Source organism: Lepidothrix coronata, unplaced genomic scaffold, assembly GCF_001604755.1.
Source record: "Lepidothrix coronata isolate B3197 unplaced genomic scaffold, Lepidothrix_coronata-1.0 Scaffold18, whole genome shotgun sequence".
Taxonomy (NCBI): Eukaryota; Metazoa; Chordata; class Aves; order Passeriformes; family Pipridae; genus Lepidothrix; species Lepidothrix coronata.
In genome coordinates this window covers 5,332,208-5,351,730 of record NW_016690198.1, presented here as the reverse complement: position 1 = coordinate 5,351,730, position 19,523 = coordinate 5,332,208, and the positions used below count along the sequence as shown (strand labels likewise).

Genomic DNA, 19,523 nt, shown 5'->3' with positions numbered 1-19,523 from the left:
CTTTAGTGCAGTTATTTTTACAGCACCCTATTGAGGTCATGAAATACAGTCAAACCAAGTGCACAGATGTGGAGCTGAGTTTAGGCTATAAAGTTACACAGAATTTCATTTACAAAATCCCTTGTCAGGAGATATTTCCACGTGCACTATACTCGTCATAAAACGTAAAACTAAGTCAACAAAGGAAAAATTATTAACTTCAGAGTTTAATTTCAAATTTAAAATCTAATTCAGATATTAAAATGGTTTTCAAGAAAAGAATTTGCTGAAGCCGAAGTTTAAAGCCATAGACAGGAGTCATTTTGGAAGTTTGCTGTAGCAACAATCCCCACTTCCAACTGAATTTAAAACTAATTCTTATTCAGCTAATGAAACTGGAAAGATGGTCTTCCTAGCAGCTGAACAGATGCACATGCAATGGAAGGACATCAACAGTTGAGCAAGGCAGTTGAAAAATGTGCTGTGAACATGATAGACCTTCAAAACTGTCACAGTGATCATCTAGAGAGGTGACTAAAAGATCCAAAAGAAACCACATTTAAAACAAACCAAACAGGTAAGACAGAGTGTACTTGTGCATGTGTGCACATAAAGAACAGCCAACAGTATACATGTATCAAAACTGTGCTAAACTCTGTTTTGCTTAAAAACTCTAACCTAAAAACACAGAAACTAAAAATCAACAAAAGACCAATTTAATCTGTTTTTCAGTTTCAACTGCTGACTTATTCATAATTTTAGCTATATGTAACCTAGCAATTTGTCACTTCTAAATCTAACAAAAACTTAAAAAAAACCCTCCCCTTCCCATCTTTCCAAGCTGTGAAGAGCCTTGCGACATATGTAAAACAAAATACATCACTGCCTTCTGGTTTATGCTGCAACACAATTCAGGACTGAAAAACATTTTGGAGCAGTAGCTAAACAGTGTCTTCCCTAATGGTGTATTATACCACAAGTTGCATTGCCTTTATAAAAAGAAATAAAACATTGATAATATCCAGTGAAAGAAATAAGGAACTACCATAAAAAGATAAAAAAAGGAAAAGATTCATATCTGCATTTTTAGTGTCCTTTTACTGCATAAAAAGTACACTACAAGAAAGCTAAATGCATCGTGGAAACAAGTAGAGTGTCTTACACAGTTCATCTATGGGAAGAACTCCCTTTTTTGCAATAGGCTTATGTTTTTTATAAATTTCAATTTACAATTTTAAAAAGCATCTACCTGAGTTCCCTGATGCCTTTGCTTAATGAAAATTCCAGTAAAAAAGTGCAATTAGTCTCTTTTTACAGTACATGTGAAGCACAAGCAAATTGCACTTCCTTATTTTTTCTTTTTTTTTTTTTAACTCTCTTCTGAAAGATCATTCATAATTACAGAATAAAAGATTCTCTTTGAGTGTCACAGTATAATGAAAGGTGATTATTGATCAAGTTAACATAGTAAAACAAGCACACATTTTCTCAAGGCATGATGAATTTTTAACGAAAATAATTTAGATCATCTTCGAGAAATAGGATAGAACAGGACTGAAATTTAAACAAGGAGATTTATATAGTTTAGACTATAGGAGAAAAAATAATATAATGGTAGTACAAAATGTTGATTTAATTCATTCATTTCATGGCGAGGCTTCGCGAACGAAGATTTGGGAAGGCTCTATCCACATTTGCTACAGGCACGTTGGTGGCTTATGAGGCCAATACGTGACAGACATATCCGATTGCAAAAGGCACAGCAGAAAGACTCCTTAGATGGTGTATTCTGCAATACACGGTTCTTTCTGCGCTGCCTTTTTTCCTCGAGAGTGATCCTACGTGTGTTCTCGAAGGAGACAGCTGCGTTATAGATGGTGTGTCTCCAGGCCTCCCGATTTGAGGCCAGAGTAGACCAGTTGTGTTGATCAATATGGCCAAGGCTGAGATGTTGTTTCAGGGAGTCCTTGTATCTTTTCTTCGGGGCTCCTCTCATGCGGCAGCCAGTTATTATTATTATTATTATTATTATTATTATTATTATTATTATTATTATTATTATTATTATTATAAATGATCTGAATTGCATAGTGTTATTAAATCAACATAATAATAATAATAATGGCCAGTCTTCGCAAGCGAAGATTTGGGAGAGGTCATTAACCCTTCAAGCCTGCGCAGTGGATTTTTTTAGGTGAGACACAGCGTGCGCTGAACTGAGCCCACCCTTTAATCCTGAGGTTCAACTGCCGGGGCCGAGCAAGCTTGGACATTGGCAGTGAGGGTCTCAGGATGTAGGTTTGTTTAGAGTGACCTTCTAATCCATCTTCAGATGGATTGCCTTACAGGGCTGACGAGCTCCATCTGCCCGGGGGGCTGGGAACCGAACCCGGGTCGCAGCGGTGAGAGTCCTGCACCCTAACCACTAAATTATTGTTTACAGTTACTTTATTCAGTCATAAATAAAAATGTTTCCATAGTCTGATTAGACTCCTCAGATCCTGATATACTTTTAAAATAGCTAGTTGCTTATACCTGATGCTTTTGTGATCAGTAAGCATTACATGAGCACTACAAGATCCTTCTGCAAAAGCGTTTCCAAGAACTCAGAATAATGATAATAGAATCACTGAATCATAGAATGGTTTGGTTTGGAAGGGACTTTAAAGGTCATTTAGTTCCAACCCCCTGCCATACACTGGGGCACCTTCCACTATACCACATTGTTCAAACAGAAGGCTGAAATCTCTTCCCCAAAATACAGTCAGCTTTTTGGTGGTATTTTCTCCTGATTTTGACAGTACTTCAACTGAAAACAATTAACGAATAGACAAACTATTACACTTCTTCATAACTGAGTTAACTAATTTCAGCTAGCTGCGGATTCATTTTGCGTAAACCACCTCAGAAATTATGAATATCAGTACCTCATTTCAGTTAAGGATTTGTTTCTAGATGTTGGTTTCAATATGTTTCAGTTTTCCTAATCCACTTAAATTAATACAAACTTTACATGCCTTTAGTGCCCTTTCTACTGAATTCTAAAGCCTAAAAATTAGGGCAAAAGTTAGGGTAAATGGGCCAAAATTAGAATTTTAGTTGGAGCCCCTGGCGCATATATTTGTGGTCCAGACTAGGACTGCACAGCACTTTCAACATAAGACCCACCTGACTGAACAGAAAAGGTCAAGCTGGCCCGAGACTGGACCAATATCTTCTCTTAAGAGAGTCCTGGATCATTGTGTTGGAAGATACCAAAGCAATAGAGACTTCAAAAAGCCCTAAAGGGTGGCAGGGGAAAGATCCAGTAACCAATTCAAAAAATTAATTTCAAACGTACCCTGATCTTACCCCCTGCCTCTGTTACCTAGCTTGGTGATACCACAGGAAGTCATTGCCACCAAAATTGTACCTACGTTGCAGATGTGTGTTTCTTATGTTCTGACCTGAAATAGTCATATCTGATTTGTCAAAGATAAACCTATTTCAGTTGAAGTAAGGAGATCCATAAAGTCCTTAATACACTGAAAATGAGGGCTTTACTGTTTCACATTTGGCACACCCCAGTCTCGTGTCTGTGAACTGGAGATACTACCCCCTCACCTCATAGCAGTATTATGAAAATGAATTCATTAAACATCTATAAGACTTTCCAGCATCATAATGACACATTACAGAAAAGGTCAACAGGAAATTAATTCTTCATTCAGAAAAGTTCTAAACATCATGCTATGTATAAGGCATGGGCTATTACACCAAATAATTATAACAACATAGTATCACACAGCTAATTACATAGTAAGTATGAACCATCACAAAATACACCAAGGCAGAGTCTTATATAAAACAGCTATGGGAATGCAACTGAAAACTCCATCAAAACCAACTAAGAAACCATTTTAAGAATACAAACCATAAGCTTATGTTGCATCTCCTAGTTTAAAAGTGAACCAAAACAGGAGAAAAGACCAACTCCATCATTTGGCACCATGCTGATAGTTGAGACATGTAGATCATTTTAAGACCTTGTGGTGGGGGGAAACAGTTTTCCCCCTGAAATTATAAAATGGTAAAACCCCAGGGGGTGGTGACCCTTGAAGTTTTGAGGTTTTACCCAATGAGCGCTTCTGCAAAATATAAACATATCACAAGCAGAACAGAAGAGAAGGTAGTTGTAGTTAGTTGTTAGAGAAGTAGCCATGTTGTAAAAGCCATGAGGAGTGAGGGCAGGAGCCCCCTGGGGGGGCTGCAGGGACTTGGAACAGCATAATGCTGGGCTAAGTACCTGTGGCTGAAAACTAAAGACGTTTTCTCCACTGTGAGTGGGCAGACGGAGCAGCGGCAGAGGCAGCAGTGGACAGAGAGCAGTGGCAAAGAGCCAACAAATAAGAACTGAAGAAGCAGCAAACAGCATGCAGCCAAGGAAGACGCAGAGTTGTCTGAGAGAGCCGAGAGAGAGAGCCGGCAGCAGAGAGAAAACTGAGTTCTACAGAGAAAGTTTGGGTAAGAACTGAAACCAAAAAGCCCCCAAACTCCTTGGAGACCCCTCACCTCCTGGAAGGGAAGGGTGAAGCGCAACATGCACTGCAGAGAAGAGCTGAGAAGCTCAAAGCGTCCTAGAAAGCTGGACCAGGACGGAGAAGGAGTGCAGAGGGGGTGACCTTGGCCTCCCTCGCCGCTGCTGCCAAGCTAAGCTAGCAGCCTGAGACAGAGCACAGGAGCTCTGGTAGAACTCTTGAGGCAAAGGCCTTCAACTGAAAGCTGCCCAAGATGTTCTGACTCAGGGGTGAATCCCCTGAGGAAGGGACCTTCATGGGGGTCTTACACCCCATGATATGACGTGGTGACGCGAGTTTTGTCCCTGCTACGCAGCCCATGGAAGAGAAGACCCTCACTTGGAGACAACGGGACGAGGGGTTTGGATACCCCTCATGTGTACTGGCAGAGATCCAGATACAGATGCTGCATGAGAGGAAGAGAGCCTGCTGCCTTAGAGACTGCTGCTCTGAAAGTGGAAAGGATCTTCCTTCTTCCCTCTTGGACTTTTATTTGGAGGGGAGAAGAGATTTGATCCATTGTAAATACTTATGTCATGGTAGAGATAGCTAAGATTGTACATAATGTATTGTAGTATTTATTGTACAGTCATTGTAATATATATTCCCTTTCCCCCATTCTGAGTCTCGTGTGGTGTCTGGAAAATCCATCTCACATTGAGTTGAGATGTGGGAGGGGGCTTGGACTAGGGAATTGGATTTTTAGGGCTCTCAAACCATGACAGACCTCTGGCACACAAAGAAACAAGACAATTGACACTCATGATATGAAGGATATGAAAGAGTGATGTACCTTTCACTAGAGGGTTTCACCCACTTAGAGATGAGAGTCCAGGATCCTGGGAGCCTTTTTATTCAGCCCTCCGAAGAAAAGATCTTTAATACATAGATTCAGCTCGAAACTCTTAAACTTGGCATCTTCTTTCCAGAGCCCTCTAACATGCACATCTCAGGACACAGCTTTATCATTGTATTAGTTTTTCACTTATGGTCATTTTTCCACACTCTTCTAACAACCTTTATGCAAAGGTAAGTTGTACATGCAATTTAGGTACCTCACAGCATCTTAACCTCAGTTTGTCCTGAACCTTCTCCTTTCACTGGAGCTACGCATCTCTCCACCAAGTTAGCTCAGGATAGTGGCATGGCCTACTCAGGGGAGGAGGAGAAAAAGAATCAAACTTGTTATAGCAGCTCAGAGGGAACATTTACATCCCCTGGTCCTGTCAGACAGGCTTCCGTGATCAAAAAACTATACTCTAGCAAAGGCTAGACTTCTTTGTTACAGTACAGAAAGGATGTGAAGGGGAGGGCTGGGGGGAGGGAAGCTTTCAAGCATGAAGATGACAAGTATGATCAAACCCATAACATTTTCCCATGCTTATTGCTCTAAAGTAGAGCAGCTACTTAGTCTAAAAGAAAGAAAGAAAGGTTTTTCTAAAAAATAATACCAGCATGATAGGGAATTCAGAATTGAAAAATTCTGTCTGAACTATCTGACCTTTACAAAGTAACTGAAGGCCAGATTTTATACTGGGAAGCACCTGGCAATCTAGTGATGTGTTACACTTTCTGCAACATTATGTTTGTCTACAAAACAAAATGAAATTAACAAAACCAAGTTAACTCTTCAGAATGGCATTTAATGCATTTGTAAATATACCCAGCCGTTTTGGACAGTGATCCTTTGACATGAACATACAGCATCCCATAGCAAATTGGTCCTTCATACATTATTTTACTTCACTGATAGAATAGGTTTGTACCAACATGCAAAGGCAAATGATTAATGTCACTCCCTCATAGAAGAAAACCACTTAAATTGCTGACTTCAGCTACTATTACTCTTACTTCTCATTGGGTATGCTGATATAACATTTCCCAGAGCCTGAAAAACCTTACCAGAAGTCTGCTGACTGGGGAAAGGGCAGGGGGGGAAAAATTGGTAGAGAGGAGATTCCAGTTCCAACAGAGAACTGGTCATGATTTCACTCTCTAGCCATGGTTTCACAACAGATGAAACCTAACCCTCAAGGAAGACAGGAAACACTGAGGAAGTTCACTGCCCTGATGAGAGAATTAAGGCATTGCCACAAGACAAAGCAGGCTAGGACACCTAATGGTAGTTAATTAGAAGCATTACTTTGTCTTAGAACAAGCATGAAATTTAAGTGATGTAAACAGCCTTTTTTTACTCTAAGGTGTAATAAGAGAGGAGAAAAGAAAAAGGTATTTTGAAATATGCTTTTGGAGAATAATCATGGTCTGAGAAAACAGTCAGAGAAAATTCAGAACTACTATATATGCTTTCTTAAACATGCACAATGCAAGAATAATCTGATGTTCAAATATCCAAACAACAAAATATTAACAAAAGAATCCCCAAAGAAACAGAAACATGCATAAGTCTACAAATAACAATAAGTGACTACTACTGTGGAAAAGTCAAAGTGGACATATTCCCTCATGAAAATAAGAGTGGCAATTTAAGGTGACTAAGAGGAAGTTTTTTCAGGAGGTGGGGAAAAAAATAAAACCAATAGCAAGGACAAAGAATAACAAGGATAAATTTCAGTGAAAATCTTTCTGAAGTTGTATTCCTGACATTTCAGATTTCCTTGCCAGATCACACAGACATTACTCAGACTCTGAAGATCAATATCAGTTTCCTTTACTTTGTGTCTTGCCTTTCTCAGCTCATCTCTTTGCAGGCTCAACTTCTGCAATATAAATTACTGTAGCAATAATTTAACACCAGAGTGTTGTAACCAATGTTTAATAAAAATCCTTAATAACAATTAGTCTTTGAACTTATCAGACCAACTAAACCTGCAGAATCTACTTTGTTGTCCAGTACTCATTTGCTGGCATTGGCACTTCCCAACTCCAAATATGTCCATTAACACCTGTCCAGATCCTTCTGCATAGTCTTCCTATCCTCCAAAAGATCAACAACTTGGTGTTGTCTGCAAATTGACTGAGTGAGTCCTCAAACCCCTCATGCAGGACATCAGTGAAGATATTAAACAGCACTGGTCCCAACACTGAGCCCTGGGGAACACGACATGACTAGCCACCAGTGACTCCATTCACCATCACCCTCTAGGCCTGGCCAGTTTTTCACTCAGAAAAGAGTACACCTGCTATGTTCCTGAAGAAGCCAGTTTCTCCAGGAGGACACTGTGGGTGACAACATATATACAGCCTCTCCCTCATCCACTAAACCAGTCACTTGGTCACAGAAGAAGACGCTGAAGAATTGAGATGGTGTCTCACCTGGAGAAAAGGAGTCTCAGGGGGGACCTATCCCTTTGTTCTACAGACCGGAAATCCACTAGTTCACAGAGCTCTGCACAGAGGGTCATCACGGAACGGCTACCACCAGGCAACTTCAATGTAACCTCAGGATGTAGGAAAACAGATAGTTCCAGCAAAGATAAGCAACACTGTGCAAAGCTCTGACTAGACCTCACCTACAGGATTGAACGCATTTCTATGAAGACCAAGTCAACCAAAATAGAGATAGAAAAGATCTGTTTCACCAAACGGAGAGTCTACCAAAATAAATAAAAAAATATATTCTTTACTAATGTACCAACATAGATGTACAGCCAGATGAAGAAATATTAAAGAGCTACCAGAGCTGAGTGTCAACACTAGCACAAAGAAACCACAACAACCTAGGTGTTGTTATTAATTTGTCATTATTTGTTTGCCCACTGAAGATTTTTGGCCTAGATTAAAGAGTTTCCAGCCACAAAAGCATTGTACTATGTCCCCTGTCTGTATCAACTGGCAGTCTGCATCAGGAAGCATGTGAAGACTCCAAGAATATCTCCTTCACCAGAAGAAAATCTTAAAGACATATCCATCTGCTAGGGTACTACATCAGAAGAAAGTAAGATGCTGACATCTTGTCCTCTAGCCATACAGGCTACCAAAGTCTAACACTAAGTTCTTCAAGGAAAAATTCCACAGCATTCTATAAGTCTATAGTTACCATACAAAAAGTAAGGAAACAATTTAATCTGTTCAAAATAGACATTTAATTATCAAAAAATCTACTTGTTCAAGATTTAATTGCAGTGTATTAACATTTATGTAGAAAATAACTATGTTTCATTATGTACAAGAAATCATGCAAACAAGGAAGATATATCATATCTGTAATTCACAGTGACAAAACTGATGCCTCATTCTTGATTAGTAAATTAAACTGAGAAATAACAGATGAACATGGCACAAGTACTCTGCCTTGATTTTTAGAAAATTAAGGCTCAATAATGTTTCAAATTCCCTCTGGGCCTTGCCACTCTTTCAAAAGATAGTGATAAAAAAACAAAAGTAATTTGAAAAGCTGTCACATTATACCAGGATGTTATGAGATGTCACTCTAAGAAGTGGTGAAAACTAAACAAAAGCACACTTCACATTTAGTACATGATCCACAAGATCTTCCTTCTTTTCGTAATAGATTGTTATTAACTACAGCTGATTGCATAATACGAGGCATCAAGTCGAGGTCACTTACATTTTCTCAAAGAAAGTATGAGTCCAAAGGGTTATTTATTAACTTTTACTTTTAGTGTTTTATTTTATGCCCTGGATTGACTAATACTTGTTAAACATACAATCTCACAAATAATTTATATTCTAAGACAGATATAAGTTTATAGCAGACTACCAAATTATTGAAACAATAACTGACAAGGTATATTTAATATTCTGTTGAAGGTATCATAAAAGTAGCTCCTGTTTTTAAGATGACATCCCCTAAGTAAACTTTGACTTTGATAGAACTAATTTATTTTTTTTTAATTCCTAAGAAACTTCAATTAGATATTCATGATGCCGGTCAAGTGCTCATCTCCTAGAAATAGTATACAGCAGTCATTCATTAAAATACAGTCAATTTTTTCTATTAGGATGCTACCTGTCATACTTACAATCTTGCACTAAATAGAAAAGATTAATTATTGAATAGAAGGTTTTAAACTACCTTTAAGGACTTTTAAAATTTAGAAGATATTTTTAGAGATTTTTAAAGGACATTTTCATCAGTTACATGATACCAAATGTAAAATTTCTATGTATGTCTAGCTTTATTCAATCTCAGTTTACAATTCCTCGGTATGCAACAAACTTGAGGCTTAGATAAAAGAATTGGAACCTCATCATTGCAGTTTATACATATTACTGTCTATAGAAGTACTGGGTTTCTAATTTCTCCTGAAGTTAGATATGTGAATCCAAGACACCAGTTTCGCACACACCAAATCTCCAGAATGACTGGCACTGCTTACAGACAACAGTGCAGTCAATACAAGATGGCACAGCTCTAGCTGTCAAAGCCGTATCACATCAGCTTGCTAAGATTTAAGAACATCTAATCAAAATAATTAATTAAGGTGTTTGCATACCATTTAAAGTGCTTACAATTCGACCACTCACTTTCTATGAATTTTATTTAATACACAGAATCAAATAACCACCAACAGGAAAACAAGCACATGCAAACCAACTGTCAACAGGAAACAACAAAAAATAATAATCATAACCTCTTCATTCTTTTGCTTGAACATAAACATCCCACCCTGATCAAAGATCAGTTTCCTGTAAGTCTTACCATCTGCACTTTGATTTCAAGAAATTAAAAGTTATTCCTGAGCAGATCTACATATACTTGTATAGTTTCCTAGTCTTAATAAATTATGCAAACTACCAAGCACTGTGTCCATACACAGAATATTTCTTTATCCAAATGCCACAGCTTTACGGAACCTTAAAACATGCTATAGCATTATCCATAAGCAATGAAAGTGAAATAAGTCTAGACTGTACCACTCTAGATATCACAAATAAAACTCCATAGCAGTAGCAGAAACCACCTGCTTCATGAACTTACCCCATTCAAAGGGTGACTGCAATCATCAGTAAAAACACATACAAAATAAAGTGCACTCCAGGTGGTAACTGAAAATCATTTATTTAAGAGAACAGTTCTGTAGTATTTTGAGAAAAAATGAAGTACGTTTTAGAAAACAATGTGAACTTTATCTATCATGGATGGTTTTTGCTTGTAATAACAACCAGATAACTAGAATCCAAACAAAAAGGTAGAAAATAGTTTTTTCAGCTAATTTAAAAATTTCAGATAAAGAAATATCTATTGAGGGAAATTAATGTTTGTGACATAGCATTTTTAATGAATATATACCTGATTTTTTGAGTTTGAGTCTGAAATATGGTGTGCAAGTCCGGGCTCCCCAGTACAAGACAGATATGAACAACAGGACCTAGTTCAGGAAAAGGGGTTGGAAGATAACTAAGGGGTTGGAGCATCTGTTATAGACTTGATTAGAAGGAATAAATGAGACAACAGTGGGCACATTTAGAAGTACATGAAATTCTACTTAAACACAAGACAAAACATTTTTACCATAAGGGTGATTCAACACTGAAATAGGTAATCCAGAAAGGTCATGGAGTCACCACCCTTGAAGATATTCAAGATGGTGATCCTAAGAAACCTGCTCTAGTTGACTCTTGAATGGGTTGGACAATTTCCAGGGGTCCTTTTGAACTTCAACCAGTCTGTGATTCTATATTAAAAAATAAATATATCTGCTCCAATTATTTGCCCAATAACTGCTGAACTTTCAGTAGTTAATTTAGCTGAAAATCTCAGTGACAAAGCATACAAAGAAAGAATTACACTTTGTTTTATTACACCGCAGTAAAAACAAAACATACTGACCTTGATTTTTCGCATCTTCACAAATAATTTTATATGGAAAGGACAGATACATGGGTATAAACCAATAAACTATAACAGAGAATTCATTTCTTCTTCTTTCTTGTTTTCAGTTTGTTAGTTTTTAGAATCTGCATCCTTCAAGCCACATAAACTGCCTGCTTTAACACAGTGACATTTCCAGTAAAGTATGAATCGTTATTAGATATCAAAATTTTGCATATTTTAAATACTTATCTAATTTTCTGCAGTTGGGTCAAAAGCTCAAATCTAGTTTTTGGTAGTCCTGGAGCACCCTGCAGCTGGTCTCACTTTAAATACATAGTAAACTTCTCACACTATTTTCCTAAGAATTTCCTAATCTTCTTCTACTTACAAGGCAAATGATTATAGTGCAAGTAAGGATGTCATACTCTACTTCTACCTTGAAGCTCTTCACTCAAAGAACTGTAAACAGACAACAAAAAAGAGAAAAACATAATACCACCAGGGGTGAAGGACTGAAATAATGACTTGGATTATTAAAAAAAAAAAAAATCAAGGTGAAAAAACTGAAAAGTTTTAGAATAACAGGATTTTTCACATTACTGAGAAATAATCTACAATGAAATCTGGAAATGATTCAACATCAGTGCTCTCAGTCTTCATAACGCAATGTGGCACATGCTGCATGAAACAACAGATGAGTCTGTTAACCTTTAAAAACATATACTATAGTTTTTACAAAAGCAACAACTGATGGTATTACTACTGTTTGGAGGCAATTATTCCTCACTACCTCCCATCAGCTGTAGTGCAACAATTTTAAACTAAACCAGAATGCCAGCAGCTAAGCCACTAAGACCTCTCATGCGTCATTCAACACACACACGACCTGACAGAGGGAGGTTGGAGAGAGAGAGAGGATTTTCTCAGCCCTTCCACAATGAAAGCAGGGTCTGCTTTGATTCTTCCGCTGGGTACAATAATAAATGGCATTTAGAAGGTAGCTACAGCAAGAATGACCAGTCAATATTGCATAGAGCTGGACAGGAACTCTACGGACGAGGCACGTATCAGCTGCAGCCCTTATCACACATTTGTACCTCAAGAAGAGGTAACATTTTACTCATTAAAAACACAATGTACATCAACTGCTATTTACTGCTTCTATTAAAAAACAAACAAACAAAAATGCCAACTACTAGCAAAGGAAAATAAAGCCTGCACAGCAAATACTTGAGTTACCCTGTGAGGTTACTGAACATTTAGTACACTGGCCTTTTAAAGAACGAGTATAATATACAGAGAAGACTACAAGATGTCAATGTTTTGCAGCTCTAAAAGAAATGAAAACTGGAAGAAAATAGTGATGCTCATTCATAAAGGTATTGCAAAAGAGGTATTGTGGGAAAGTACTCTTTAAACTCAGGGACAACATTAGCACCTCTCCCACAGCCACCACAAGGAGTACTAACTATTTGTGTACAGCACGTGTACAACATGTGAGCAGCAATTTGGCTGGAATTTTTGACTGGAAGTGGGAAGGGTATTCCAGAACTTTGTCCAGTGTGAATAATGGGAACAGAAGCTTTGCATAATTTCCAGAGGAAACTGTCAAAGATATTCAAAACATCAATGATGGTGTTCAACCAAGTCATTGGTATTGCATAATGCATTCATATATACATTGTGGCAGCAACCGATTCCTCTAAATTCTGAAGTTTTAATAAAAATTATGCAACCCAAAACTAACTTACATCACTCAAACTTAAGTTTTGTTCCTTCCAAAGTCAATGGAACAAATCTGACTGCAACAGACAGAAGTTTGTACCTTACTATTTTTGTTTTCTTTATCATGGTCAGTACTGGACAGACTGTGTGAAATTCAAATTTAAAAAAAAAAAAATACATTTTTTCACTGTGGCACTGTTTTTATTTGAAAATTGAATTTATATATGTTCTAGTCAGCTCCCCATTGTACAATACATTGCTCTCAGGAGCCTAGTAGTACATACAAGGAATGAAGTAGTTGACATGGATGTTCATAAAACAGCTAGCACAAATTGACAGTATGCTTCCCTCTGTCAAGCCTCTTGATACTGACAAGTAATTCTCTATATGTACACTACTTATTATTTTCTTTGGGTTACACAATGCAATTACTAACTCTTGGTAGCTTTGGTTACAAATGATATGTGGAGCAACTTCACCTTGTCATGTATTGGCATATAAATGTTCCTGACAACCTTAACACATGGGGGGTTTTTTAAGGTTCACGATTACCTTTTAGCTCCATTAGCTTTATTGACACTACTAGTGTAAGAGTTTTATCTTATTATATTGCACATTTTATTGTCTATAACTGTATAAATGCTTCATAGGCCACAAGAAATAAATGGAAAGAAAAATTACAATTCAGTTATCTGCAATGACTATTTATGGCCTTCTTTGGATCCCTGGGTAGATCACAATAAAGTTGTTGTGCAGTGCTTCTCTTACATAATGAATCATACTCTGCAATCAAACATCCAGGTACGGTTCATGATTTCATTTGCCATTAAGGAACATAATAAGAAATCAGAAAAAAAAAAGTCTTGCAAGTTTTGGAATGGCATATTCCTTCACTCATACACCTTGGTCCTGGTGCCTGAACTGGATCACAATCCCAGCCACAGCAATAAAAATTACGAAGAAGCTTCTGTCCTTCTCATTTCTGACCAGGATCTGCATATACAGACAGTGTATCCACTGAAGCAAGACTCCAGGAGGAACACTGTTAAGCAGGTCTGCAGCCAGGATCCAGATATAAGTAGAGCATCTGCATTTATTGGATTTTTAATGGTAGGAACAAACACGCTCAAAAACCTCTCCCTTCAACTGCCACTGCATAGGAGAAAGAGTGGCAGGTCCTTGACACCTGGAGAGAATACAAAGAGGAGAAGAGGCAAGAATCAGAAGGAGAAGAAGGAATAGATTAAAATGCTTTGGTATTGTTCTACCTACCCTTAGATTTCTATATAGTATATCCTATAACTATGCTGTAATAACTCCCTGGCTCAGCTCCATGCAGCAGCATGAACCCAAAAGATTTTTTATATTGTTGCTTGTATTGCTGCCTGCACATCAGAGACACTGATACATGACTGATTGTTGCTGCTCCAATCATTTGTATTTGGTAGATACAAACTGGAGCCTCCTATTTTCTGGATTAACAGGCAAGAACCTTCCTACCATCTCCATTGTTATCAGAACACAAAACCAAAAATGGAATGGAAAATACTGGTGTTGAAATCGTAAAACACTTCTGCAGGCCTGATTCAGAAATTAAGACCACAAAATACATGACCACTCTCCACTTAAGAGAATGATGACTGGCCTGGTTATGAAATCAGGTTGTCTATCCCCTAACAAACTTTGTTATGGTGTTTTGGGGGAGGGGGATTGGTATCTGCTAATTTCATCACTTAGAAAATATTATTTGTTAAGTCATGCTTAAATTTTATAGATCACATCTTTATGGATAATAAACACATCAGTTAGATGACAGAGAATTATGCACTCATTCCATCAGAGAGACATTTTCACAGGATTTAAAACAGAGGAGGTAGATTCAAAAGACTAGAAATTTACTGATCCATGTGCAACGCCTATGAGGGCTTCTGTTTCTCCTGAACCTCCATTTTGGATTATTCTAAACATTGGTAATAGCTACACAGCTGCTTCCTTTTGATAAAAGGTTGAAGAGTATTTAGCCAATTAAAAGCTATGCAAATGTCTCACACATAACTTCCAGGAATTTGTTCTGCACGATGAATTTTTATTGCTACAAAAAGTATTTATCAAATTATTTAGTTAAGTATTTCCTTAATGAAAACAAGTGCAAGGCTACAGAAATGTGCAACATTACCATAAAATGTGAAAGCAGGGAAGTCTTAAAAATTACAATATCAGTATTAGGACAACATAAATCTCTGTGCCCTGTTGTCTGCAGCTGCAAATGCACATCTCCTACAGTCCCTTCTGAAGTCATCAGAGAATTAGGGATACATCATGCATTTTACAATCAATATAATTTAGCACACATCTTCTGTTTTCCAGCTGGACATTATTTAGGTACCAGACAGATAAGTATCAACTCCAAAACAAGACTTTATAATAATCATCTTTCTAGACAGACTTCAGTGAAAAAAGTCTTTTATTCAACCCTCTGGAGGAGAACCAAAGTTTAAGGCTCCACCAACTTGATTTTGAAATAATCTGGACTAAAGGAATAGAAAGTGTTACTCAATCCTCTGGCACTCCTTTGATTTTTCTTTGGAATATTCATCAAATAAGAGCCACTTAATCCATTTCAACACAAAAACACATCCTGTTGTTGCTACACAGCCTCAAGATGTTTCTCTTTAGCAAGGAGACAAAAGGGGTCAAGCCTCCCCTAAATTAACCGCACCCTAGAGAAGACTGCCATACACCAGCTGAGACTCTGGACTCAGCATCGCTCCATCCTATCATGTCTCCCCGTCACCCCCTTTCTGCAATCTTAATCTTCTGTGGTTACCTCAGCCTAAGCAGACAACACCAATAAATAAGGGGGGAGGGGAGTGCGGGAGGTGGGAAGGAAGAGACAGATGTTGCACTTCTGAGACACAGTAACTCTTATAATGTACTAGTTTTAATACACATGCTTCTAGAGTATATTTATAAACTTCATGGTTTGTGCATCTGGATTTAACATTCCATCTTCTACCCACTCCTCCTTTTCCCCTTTTTAAAAACAAAACAAAAAAGCTAAAGAACCAATTAGAAAAAGCTTCAGAACAAAGGGCAGATACAAATGTAAGTAAACCATCATAAGCTAAATGTAACAAGGCATAGAAGTCCTGTACAGCCATGCTCTTTACTGTTACAGAACAGTTCACTTTGAAGCAATGAAACCATATTTCAATTTGACAGCGTTTTGACCAAAAAATCTTACAAAAGAAGACTGAAGGATGCCAGAAGACATCCAGTTTATCACAATACCTAAAGTGCTATTTTAAGTATAATCATAATTTATATTTAAGGTTAACAAATATGTAGGCATAAATAGAAAAAAAATTGTTTTACAAGTTATGTATATCACAAATAAATATTACACCAAATTTTCTATGCAGAACTACTACTGGAACTGCACCAAAAAAAAACCTTCATGTCCTACCGCTATACCAGAATTGAAGACTTCTGAAATAGTAATAAAAAGAATGAAATGCTCTTTTCAGAACACCATATTCCTAATAGAAAAATAAAATAAAATAAAAAACACCAAACAGAAAACATTGTAGCACAACAGCTAGACTGCAGCAAACCCCCAGTGTGGAGGGCAGGGGGGAAAGGTAGCAATAGCATTTCCAGAAAAACAGAAAAACACAATTTGTAGTGAAAATGGAAAGTATAAACTTACATCCACTAGTTTATCCCTTTGACTGATCCTACAGTAGGGAACCTAAATAAAAGACAGGTATATTTCTGTATGTAATACACCAAAACTGACTATAGGCTAACTTCGCATAAGCTTTAACGGATGAGCTGTCAGTGCTTTCTAATATCTACAAACAATCTATGAAAGAGACTGATGATTAGCTTATAATATCATCAATTAACTTACTTTCACCTAAAAAGTATACACTGCAGTCATGTCTAAACGGTTTTGAACAGATTGAGTCCATACTACAAAGGCAGCCAACTGAAGGTACTCAGATGTCAAACTTTTGCAGACTTTTCAAAATAAATATCATATACAGTGTATTTAACAGATAATGATAATATTGCAAGCAAGGAGATGTATGTGTATTCAATTCTTGCTTACTGAACTATCACAGCTATCATCTTTGTAAGACTTATTTGGTGAAAAGCATTACTCAAAACCTCATGTGTAGCTACAATCAAGATTTAACTATTCTTTTTATAAAAACACTTTTATTTTCTCAAAACAGTTGGTTTTGGCAATCCTTCCACCCTTCAACAGGTACATGCTACTTAAGAGAGTTACAGCTCCACTTCTCTATAAATTTCTCCATCAAGCAGAGGTAAATCCATTTCTCTATCACAGATGCAGTCAACCAGAACAGACAAGTTTGCTTAGATAAAACATGCCACAGTAAATGATGATATATGATCTCCACTTACAGCAATCCTGTTTGCTCACTAGAAGAAAGCTAGGGCTGATTAAGTGCGGTGAACGATTTACATTCATGGGACAAAGCACATTACATCCTCTCCAGGTCCTGAAAATGTTCTTCTGCAGCAACAGAAGCCAGTTTGCACCATCAGTCTTAAAAACTGGTGTAAGAGCTGCTCTACAGTGTTTACTCCCACTTCAAAATACCTCAAAAATTACAAAGCATAGGCAGCAGTACATTAAGGAAAATAGAAATTATAGATATATTAAAAAATAAAAAAGGAGAAATCTGGAATCGTGAGTGAGAAAGGAGCCTAACAAGCTGTGATTAGTGAGCCATGTGTTTATACATCTTTCAACATTATACAAAGCACTGGGTGAAATTCAGACTGCCTCAGATGGCAAAAGACTGTTGAATGAAACTTGTTGACAATGTTGTTAAAATAGAAAACTAATATTTGATAGCAAAAAATCACAGCCTGTTACAAATGTCAAATACAGGATTATAAAGCAATGCACAGAGATTCTAGACTTGAATTTCGGTGCATAATCCAACCATCTGTCGGCCAGTTGTGTAGCAAAATCAAGAGAATGTAGAAATCTCCAAAAGGACAGCCAAATTCTCATCCTTCGGCTACTGCATTTCCCTGCTTATGAACATGCCCGCGGTAATCGCACTCTGCCTGCAGATTAACCTGAGAAAGATGACACTCGCCACCGGCAAAAGAGAGATTGCAAAGGCAATCTTGCCAGATAAAGAAGATAAACAGGGCGCTCAGCTCCCAGTGAAGCAGGCTGCAGAGGCGGAAGCAGACTTCCCCAAGCCGGTGCTGCCGGCGCCGGGCACGGACCCTTCGCCAAGGGCGGCGGGTGCGCGGGTCCGGAGCCACTCAGCCTGGCCCGGGGGGGAAATGAGAACCGGGCTGCTCCCTGGGGGTGAGCGTGGGGCTGCACGGTGTAACCCGAAAGTTAAACCCGCTGCAGCGGGAGTGCGGTCGTTCTTCACTCCTCTCCCACCGTCGGGATGCCGGCCCGGCGCAGCCCGGAATAAGGCAGGGCTGCGAGTCCCGCAGTTCCCCCGAACACCCTCCTTGCCCAGCAGGAACCTCGCAGGAGAGGCACCCCCGGCCTCCTGGGAAAAAAATAAAACTCCGAGGGATTCGCCGAGGTTGGAAGTTCCCAGGCAGAGCCGCCTCAGAGCCGAGGGGAGCACGCCCGGCGACGGGGCGCCTGGCATTCGGGACACGGGGCTCCAACCGCGCTCCTCGTCCCATCCCAGACCGCCGGGCGCCGCACCGAGGCTCCGCCGCCCGCCCCTGGATACGGCTGGGAGCTACCCAGCCTGGACACCAGTTGCTTGACCCGCGGTGAAGAAGCGGCGAAAGGAGCCTGGGGGCGGCAGCGGAGCCGCGCCGGGAGCCGGACCCCGGCCTGCGGGCGATGGGGCTCTCGCCCCATACGGGGCAGACCGGAGGTCAGCCCGCGCAGCCCTTCGTTTCTCACCTCCTTAAGTTCCTTGGCGACATCCTTCAGGTCCCCCAGGACTAATTCCAAATCCTCCACGATGATCTTGATCTGCTCCTTCACCTTGGCTTTGGAGGCTGCCGGCGGCCCCTCGGACGGCGAAGAGGAGGAGGATGCGGTCCCCTTGGACTGGGCGGACATCCTTTGGGGCAGCCCGGCGCGGCCAGCGGGGCACGCAGGTCAGGGGAGTGCGGCGGTCGCCGGCCGCCCGGCCCCGTCCCTCCGGCTCCCGGAGCTGCCGCAGCCACTGCCGCCGCCGCCGCCTGCCCGCCCGCGCATCCCGCGCCGGGGGCGCCGCGCCGCGCCGCGCTCCGCCGGGCGGCCGCGCTGTGCAGCTGCTGCCATGGGCTCCCGGAGCGGCGCGGGGGCCCGGTTGCAGCCCCGCCGTGCGCCGCGCCTGCGCCTCGCCCCGCCCGCGCCACCACCGGCCCCGGCACCGGCCCCGGGCGGCGAGAGGGGCCGGGGGAGGAGCGCCCACCGCCCGCGCTCCGGAGGGGCGGGGGAGGCAAGGCGGCTTCTGCGGAAGAGAGACTCTCCCGCCTCCTCCGCGCCTCAAGGCCCGCGGGGGTGA

At 39.9% G+C, this 19,523-nt stretch overlaps 1 protein-coding gene across 3 annotated transcripts in view; it reads right to left on the bottom strand.

Moving 5' to 3' along the window:
• Positions 1 to 19,107, bottom strand: part of PRR16 (proline rich 16) — a 144,752-nt gene extending 125,645 nt beyond the window's left edge. For 2 of the 3 annotated variants that reach the window (XM_017807212.1, XM_017807211.1), the window contains exon 1: positions 18,932 to 19,107. In XM_017807212.1, coding sequence (XP_017662701.1) covers positions 18,932 to 19,093 — 162 coding nt within the window. In that variant the 5' untranslated portion in view covers positions 19,094 to 19,107. The remainder of the gene's footprint in view (positions 1 to 18,931) is intronic. The other variant, XM_017807214.1, reaches the window with a different exon arrangement.
• Between the last annotated feature and the right edge of the window lie 416 nt (positions 19,108 to 19,523).